Genomic DNA, 9,076 nt, shown 5'->3' with positions numbered 1-9,076 from the left:
ATTTTAAAAAGAGTATTTGCTTCTGGAGTTTAGTCCTACAACATTGGGCTGGGGTAAAATTGTTTTTAACAAAACTTGGCTTTCTATGTCAAATTGATATGTCTGTTCAGTGTTTTTCTCTCCCATCAGTGTTTTTGAAATCAAACTTACTTTCTACTATATATATATATGTGTATATATATATATATATATATATATATTTAAGTGCAAAAACATTACCATTCAATTTTTTTTCATTTCTCTGGTTTTAGGATTAAATTGACCTATTAAGTTGACTACAAAAGGTAGAAAGAAAATTAAAGACTTGCACTGCTCAATAACATCTGGTAAGCCTTTTAGGTGATTACTGATACATAATCCCTATTCCTAATATATTAAAAATCAGTATTTATGTTGTAGAAAGAACTAAAACATAAGGTACTTGCTACAAAGTATTTGAAGAGAATAAAAAGTAAACATGCATACCTTATAGAGGACCCCATCAGCATACTTCACTTGAAATGCACCTGGCTGCATGTAACCATGTTAGTAAAGAACATCCTTTCTTCCAGGCTACCGTTTAGTGTTAATTCGGAAAAATCTGTAACCAGAAAGTGAGATCAAAATTGCTTCACACCCTGCTGACTTTTCTACCATGTATAATGCTGAATTTTTCAACAGCGCAGTAATTGAGAAATAATCTGAATGGCATGTATCTTATACTTTAAGAGAATTTGTTAGAAAAAAAATCAGAACTGCTTTAAATATTAAACCCTTGTAATGCATTTAAAACATGATTAATCAAACTAAAATATGAAGCAGATTTTTAAAAAGTTATATATTTTAATTTGGGAACTTTATTTTTTGTGCCACATCAACTAGAGTTAAACAACTTTCTTCCACTTTTAACATAAATTTCAGAAAAGAATTTGTATTTAAGATTTGCAGTCTTAGGGCTAGACATATATCTATTTTTCTCTTCCAAAGATGTTTTATTTAAAAAATAAATGATCCAGGCCAGGCACAGTGGCTTATACCTGTAATCCTAGCACTTTGGGAGGCCAAGACAGGAGGATCACTTGAGCTCAGGAGTTCAAGACCAGCCTGAGCAAGAGCAAGACCCTGTCTCTACTAAAAATAGAAAAGTTATCCCAGTGTGGTGGCACACACCTGTAGTCCCAGCTACTCAGGAGGCTGAGGCAGGAGGATCCCTTGAGCCCAGGTGTTTGCAGTTGCAGTGAGCTATGATGACACCACTGCACTCCAGCCTGGGTGACAGAGCAAGAATCTGTCTCAAAAAACAGTAAAAATAAAAAATAAACTAAAATAAACAAATGATCCAATCAACATTTTAGATAGGACTGTGTCCACTTCCTTGTGGGTCAACATTTTGATTTCATATTTTCACCATTATCAACAATCATTTACTGAGCACCCACTGAGTGAGAAGCACTCTGTTGGACACTGTTTTTCCTCCCCTATTAACTCCAAATCATTCTCTCTTCCCATAGTGACTAAAAGTACACCTTTCTCTCTTAAGTCTCCCTGGTTTTGATGCTGTTTTACTCAAGAGCACCATACCAATTACATATCTTCAAAAGCTAGTATTTGACCTAAGTACTCAATCTAGTGAAATAAAAAGTCTAACTTTTTAAAAACATATGGTTTTTGGCAAAAATTAAACATTTGGGGGCCTTGTTTGAATAGCCCATGACTTTTACAAATGAGATGCCCCTTCAAGAGTGGGTCTTGCTTTGGGCCAAAAGTCACTGAATAATTTCTAAATAAAAACATCAAGAATATATGATGGGTAGAAGAGGTTATAAAATTCAAGCCAAAATGGAGTTTGAGTGCATTTCCAAGTACATAAATATATGATTTCATAAGAATTCCTTATTTTCATAAAAGGAGTCATTGGACCAATGCATTAGCAAATTGTTTTAACTCCAACATTCAAAATAACTTTCACCTTTTTTTGATGCAACCTGTATCAAAAAGACTTTAAAAGGTATGTTTGGTGCACTTTGCTTATTCAGCAACATTGGAAAGAGGTGCTTCATCTTACATGAATTTCCTCATAAGACGTTTAATCTTTATATAATAAAATTTACTTTAAAATGGCATTTTTCAAAAATGTATCACATATTCATGTCCTTAAAACTTTGTTTTTAATCATAAAATGCATGTTTTCTTCTTTCAAAAAAGGAAACAACAGGTGTAGATAGAATGTTTAGTTTAGGTTGGTGGTTCTCAGCCATAGTAGGCACAATGGAATCACCTGGAAAACATTATAAATTACTGATGTCCTGGCTCTACTCCCAGAGATTCTGATTTGCTTGGTCTGGGCAATAGAAATTTAAAGGCACCCTAGATGATTCTAATGTTCAGCTAAAGCGGGTAACAACCATCTCGCCATCACCATTTCACATTTCAGGGATAAAGTTTGGTTGTATCCTTCCAGGCCTTTTCCTAGGCCCCAGTCTACATGTTTTTGCAACAGTAAACAATACTGCAATTAATAACCTTGTTCATAGGTCTGTTTGCACATGTCTGGTTATATGTATGTATGTAATAAATTCCTACTGATGAAACCTATAGGCCAAAGAATGTATTCTCTTATCCTTTTGACGGATCTCACCCTTCACAGAAGCTGTATAGCACCTCACATTCCAACCTGCAATGTGTGAGGTTGATTGTTCCCCATACTCTAGCCAGCACTGACAGCAAGCTTTTTAATCTTTCCTAATCTGACAGGCACAAAATGGTATCTATATTTGCATTTCTCTTATTATAGGTGGAGACTGAGCACCTTTTATTTTTAAGATGACATTTGAATTTCTTTTTTGGTAAACTGTTTATATTAGTTGCCTGTTTTTTAAATTGAGTTACTAATATTTTTCTCACTGATGTGAAAATTCTTTATATACTAGGGAATATAACCCCTTTTCTGAACATGGGCTACAAATTTCTTTTCCTAGTTTTTCATTTGTCTGTTGTTTTGCCTCTGATATTTTTGCCATGCAGAAATTTTTCTATAGCTGATTTTCGATCTCTTTTAAGCTTCCAAGTTTTATATCACACTTAGAAAAAACACAGCACAATTTTTTTTTTTTTTTTTTTTGAGACAGAGTCTCACTCTGGTGCCCGGGCTAGAGTGCCGTGGCATCAGCCTAGCTCACAGCAACCTCAAACTCCTGGGCTCAAGCGATCCTTCTGCCTCAGCCTCCCAAGTAGCTGGGACTATAGGCATGTGCCACCATGCCCGGATAATTTTTTTCTATATATATTTTAGCTGTGCATATAATTTCTTTCTATTTTTAGTAGAGACGGGGTCTTGCTCTTGCTCAGGCTGGTCTCGAACTCCTGAGCTCAAACAATCTGCCCACCTTGGCCTCCCAGAGTGCTAGGATTACAGGCATGAGCCACCACACCCAGCTGAAGCACAATTTTAACTGATGGTTCTCAGGAAAATTTTTTCAGTTTTTTTTAAGACCTTTGCAGTTTGGCTATATGAACAAAGCTTCTAATTGAGAGATGTTTCCATTATGCCTGAATCAAAATATATTTGGGTAGGGGGAAGAATAAACATTTTCTGGAAATATATTTGCAAGGTATCAACTAGTAAAATAGAACTATTTGTATTCACAGCAGTGGTTGATTATAGGCCTTTGAAATCTTAGATTCTGTCTGAAAACTATCAGATTTATTTTCAAATAATCCTTACATATTTGAACACAGTCATTTAAGACCTTTATGAGTAAGCGACAATAGCACCATACAACCCATATGCATGAAGATAAGAGTTTTACAGGTGCTTATTGAAGGAGAAAGACTTGGTGGGCTAGCTAATTACATGAAGGGCTAAAAGACATTTTTTGACTATGAAGGACCACTTTTGATAGAGTACTATTAATAGAAATCTCAACCCTTATCCCAGCCACAGAGAAGACACTATGGCAGAAATATCATCACCACCATTTTAAACAGTGCACAAAAATGTTAAGTATGAACTGGCATTGCCACCTTATAACCTCTTTTTACTCCTATGACCCTATTGCTTGACCTCTTTTAATAGAAGTTCCTCTATCCAGGATAATGAAAAAAAAGCCTCTTTCATAATTATTATACGTTAGATTTTTCTGAGTATTATATTTGCACAAAAATCATAATTTTTTAATAATTTGTTTTACACCTAGAGTTCAGGAAAATTATTTAAAATTTGGCACAAGAGCCATAATAATGACCTCTGCCAGTAAGATTTGGTTCATTTTCTACTGGAATAATTTATCTGAATAGATTATAAACTCTCTTTACCGGGTTTGTGAAAATTCAGATGGTCTACAGGTGAGCTATCACTCAGCTGCCAAACTGTCTTAACCTTCTTTTGACCACTATTTATTTCCACTCTCCATTTCTGTGGCTTCTCACTAAGGAAAGAAAAATCAACAAAAGAAAAATTTTCAAAAACAGCTATGTCATTCCTTCCTTAAGCACTGAGGAAGAAGAGATAAACAGGCCATAATTCCCACCCTCAAGAAGTACAGTCAAGAGAGGGAAGAAACAAGAATATAAATAACAATTCAATGAAAAAAAATGCTACAACTGAGAAATACTGGATGTGCTAAGGGCCAAGAGAAGACAGGAACCTAACTCAAGATTGGGGATTGCAGAGTTGGAAAAGAATCCTCAGAGACTGTGACATTTGAGCTGAGTATGAAATATTTAATAACAAGGAGGAGTTAGTTAAGCAGACAAGGTCCAGGATGAAGGAACATCCTGGTGTATGGGAACCAAGGGGTAAGTGTGTGGAATTTCTGAGGAAATGCAGTAACACAGTGTCTCTGACAAAGAGAAAGTGGGAAGGCATGGTGACAGGTGGGCCAGAAAGGTGCAGGCCAGGCACAGAAGGCCTCACAGACCATGCTAAGGCACTGGAGCACTGTCCTAATGGTAACAGGGAGCCATTTAAACACGAGTAAGTCATGGTGGGAGTTGAATTTTAGGAAAATCACTTTGGCAGTGAAATAGAGAAGGAAGATAATAGAGGCAGAAAGAGCAGTTAGGAAAAAGCATTTTACCATAGTCCAGATATGAAATGATGCAGATTTGAAATAAAGTACTGAAAACATGAAGATGTAGAGGCAGGGACAGATTCAAAAGCCACCAAGATCAGGACTTAGTAACCATTTAAAGGAGGGAGTGAGGGACAATGCATGGAGGATAAGTTCTTCATTTTTCTTTTGTGAATTAGGTGGAGATTAACGGTCACTTGAGAGATGAAATATGGGAGGAGGAAAAAGTGTTAAGAGGTGTTCAGGCTGGGCATGGTGGCTCACGCCTGTAATCCTAGCACTCTAGGAGGCCGAGGCAGGAGGATCACTTGAGGTCAGGAGTTCAAGACCAGCCTAAGCAAGAGTGAGACCCTGTCTCTACGAAAAATAGGAAAATTAGCCAGGTGTCATGGTGTGCACCTGTAGTCCCAGCTACAAGGGAGGCCGAGGCAGGAGGATCAATGGAGTTCAGGAGTTTGTGGTTGCAGTGAGCTATGATGACTCTAGCCACTGCACTCTAGCCTGGGCAACAGCGCAAAGCCCTATCTAAAAAAAAAAAAAAAAGGTGTTCAGCTTTAGAATTTGAACTACTACTTTAATAAGTTGGGAATTCACATCTAATAGGCATTTAGGAACATGGATCTGAAGCTCAGGAGAAGCATTGGGGTGGGGAACCTGCAGCCTCGGGGCCACATGTAGCCTTCTGGATCCTTAAGTGCAGCCTTTTGACTGAATCCCAATGTTACAGAACAAATCCCTTTATTAAAGGGATTTGAAGTTTGGATTTGGTGGAGGGGCCACACTCAGGGATCTGGAGGGCCACATGTGGCCTTGAGGCTGCAGGTTCCTCACCCTGTATAGGAAGTAAGAAGAAAAGAGGGCAGAGGATGGAGTTCTGGTGAAAACTCACATATAGAAAGCAGTCAAAGGAAGAAAGAATGCTATGTCACAGAAACTAAGGAGATAGGTTCAAGAAAGCAACAATGCTAAATGCCAGACAACCTGATAAATGAAAAGTAGTCCCTAATTACACAAGGGACTAAACATTCTTTTACTGGAAAATGTCCACTGGAATTGGCAACTAGAAAACCACTGGCAGCCTTTGCCATAGCAGTTTCAGGGGGACTGACGAGAGTTTAGCTAAGAAGGAGCTAAACAGAGGGAGGACATAAGTAGAGTGGCAATAGTATGAGAGAAATTTCAAGTATATTTTATGTTGAGGGAAGAGTCAGGGGAGATCATCACGGGAGGTAGTAACCTCAGTGTCCATATGGATGACCAATCTACCATCTTAACCTCATGCTTCCCTACCTCCCCCAATCCCAAACCCTTTGCTCACTCCCACAGTCATATCCTGGACCTTGTCACTATCCCGGTCACTTTTCTCCTAATCTCTCATTTCCTTTCCTGCTATACTTTCTACTCCTTGAAGGAATCACAAATTGAGAGAAAAACAAGTCTGTGAGAATGAAGAGGGAGGCCTCTATCAGACTATGGTCAGCAAACAGGATGTAGATGATTAAGGTTTCAGAGATGACGCAGCTCTGGTTCATGAGATCCCCATGGAACATGGACACCAAAACTGCCTAGAATCATGGCTGGACTAAAGGTATAATTTAATTATTAAATTGCTTACCTTTGATATAAGTTTTTTATAGCAGTTGGTCTGACTGGTAGCTGAAAAATGTGTTGTTCATCAAGAGCATTTTGTTTATAATATTTTATGCAGATTCTAAAAAAAAATAATTGAAACTCTTTTGGAAAAAAACCCATTTGAGATAAAGGCTTTCTGGTAGTCTAAAGCTAAGGGAAAACATTTTATTGAGTACCACTAACTAAAACATCCACAATACTTTCAAAGCCACAAAGGTTAAACAAACAAACAAAACAACCCCTCCCAAACAAAACTTACGTTATGTCCTTTTCTTTGAAAGGAAATCTCATTCACTTTTAAAAAATTAATAGTAGACATATTTCTCATAAATATAAAATATATTTGAGCCCAAATAAAGGCTCAAATGGGAACAAAGAGAAAAACAAACAGGCAGAAGAGAGACAAAGGCAGAGCCTCCACGGTTTTCAGAGTCTGGGGAATTAAAGAGTTAATTCACTTATATGATCTTTAAAAAGAAAAACTTTTGAGATTCTATAAACAGTAACAATTTCAAACTTTCCCCTTTACAACTGAGGCAAATTCTAATTTGGGAAAATATAATGGTATATATTTCCTTCCATAGGGAAAGGAAACTCTGTCCTTTCACTGAACAGGTCACTTATTTCCAGTTTGAGGCTCCAAATACACATGAGACACCAGCAGCCAATGTGTAAGGATTGTTCCAAACTATCCTTTAGTCAAACTAATCAGAATCTCTAATTATATAGCAATCTCTAAAATTATAGCAATGCTATGGACAGAGGTCTGGAAGTATTATTTGAGTCCATTCAGTTATCATATAGATGGCTGGCAATGATTACTTTGACCCAAATTTATAGGGATGTAAAGGAGAGAAAGAACTAATATTTATTAAGCACCTATTGTCAGGTACTTTATACACATTATATCATTTAATCCTTACAACATATAACGTTATTAGATCCTTTTTATAGAAGAGAAAACAAGCTTCAGTGAAGCAAATTTCCTAAGGAAGTTATGAAGTAATAGAGCCAGGGTCAAATCTGATTCCTTTTGAATCCAAAACCTTTTCTTCCTATGACACTGACTTGGACCCATGCTACCGTAAAGACAGGGTGAATAGGTTCTATCCTAACTAGTAATAAAAACTGTGCATATTTTGGCTGTAACTATTTCAAAAGAGAATACATTTCTATGTGAGCAAACAATGAGAAGTACTTACTGTGTTAAAGAAAAGAGGAGTTCATGTTGAGATTTAATGAAAGGCATGCAACTGACTATTATTTCTAGAATATGGTACAGTTTTTGAACACGATAAACCTGTTCTTGTATATCTACTGATGGAGAAATGAAGTATTCCTGGAATGAAAAAGTACAGGCAAAATAGAGATTTCACTAGTGTAATCTTTGGAAAGAATATAAGTATGCCTCGTACACCTAAGTTTGGAAGTTTAATTATAAAGATTTAAAAAAAAGGGATGAGAGGTAACCATCTTTTGACACTATTCTTTCAAAGTAAATTACACTCATGCGCCACATAACGACGTTTCAGTCAACAACAGACCACATATATTACAGTGGTCTCATAAGATCACAATGGAGCTGAAAAATTCCTATTGCCTAGTGACTTCATAGCTCTAATGAAGTCCTACACATTATTCATGTGCTTGTTGTGATGCCTGTGTAATCAAACCTACTCTTCAAGAAGAGCCTCAGGCAGGTCCTTCAGATGGAATTCCAGAAGAAGGCATTGTGATCACAGGAGATGACAGTTCCATCTGTGTTATTGTCCCTGAAGACTTTCCAGTGGGACAAGATACAGAGGTGGAAGACAATATTAATGATTCTGACCTTGAGTAAGCCTAGGCTAATGTGTGTGTTTATGTCTTAGTTTTTAGCAAAAAAAGTTTCAAAAGGAAAAAATAAAAATTTCAAACATAGAAAAAGCTTATAGAATAAGGATATAAAGAACGAAAATATTTTTATACAGCTGTACAACGTGTTTGTGTTTTAAGTGTTATTATGAAAGAGTCAAAAAATTTAAGTAGTTTAAAAGTTTAAAAAGTAAAAAAGTTATAGTAAGCTAAGGTTAATTTATTATTGAAGAAAAAAAAATTTTTTTAATACATTTAGTGTAACCTAAGTGTACAGTGTTTATAGAGTCTGTAGTAGCATATAGTAATGTCCTAGGCCTTTGCATTCACTCATCACTCACTCACTGACTCACCCAGAGCAACTTCCAGTCCTGCAAACTCCATTCATGTTAAGTGCCCTATACAGGTGTACCATTTTTTATCTTTTATACTATATTTTTACTGTACCTTTTCCAGGTTTAGACACACAAATACTTACCATTATGTTATAATGGCCTACAGTATTCAGTACAGTAACATGCTGTACAGGTTTGGTGTAC

At 36.5% G+C, this 9,076-nt stretch overlaps 1 protein-coding gene across 1 annotated transcript in view; it reads right to left on the bottom strand.

The window, feature by feature from the left end:
• Positions 1-9,076, bottom strand: part of ZWILCH (zwilch kinetochore protein) — a 32,878-nt gene that overhangs the window by 1,673 nt on the left and 22,129 nt on the right. Inside the window, exons 15-18 of the mRNA XM_045541484.1 lie at positions 7,886-8,022; positions 6,667-6,762; positions 4,294-4,406; positions 466-580 (exon numbers count right to left, since the gene is read on the bottom strand). Coding sequence (XP_045397440.1) covers positions 492-580; positions 4,294-4,406; positions 6,667-6,762; positions 7,886-8,022 — 435 coding nt within the window. The 3' untranslated portion in view covers positions 466-491. The remainder of the gene's footprint in view (positions 1-465; positions 581-4,293; positions 4,407-6,666; positions 6,763-7,885; positions 8,023-9,076) is intronic.

Source organism: Lemur catta, chromosome 1 (genome assembly GCF_020740605.2).
Source record: "Lemur catta isolate mLemCat1 chromosome 1, mLemCat1.pri, whole genome shotgun sequence".
NCBI lineage: Eukaryota > Metazoa > Chordata > Mammalia > Primates > Lemuridae > Lemur > Lemur catta.
Note: the sequence above shows the minus strand (reverse complement) of the source record. Positions and strands in the feature narration are given on the sequence as shown.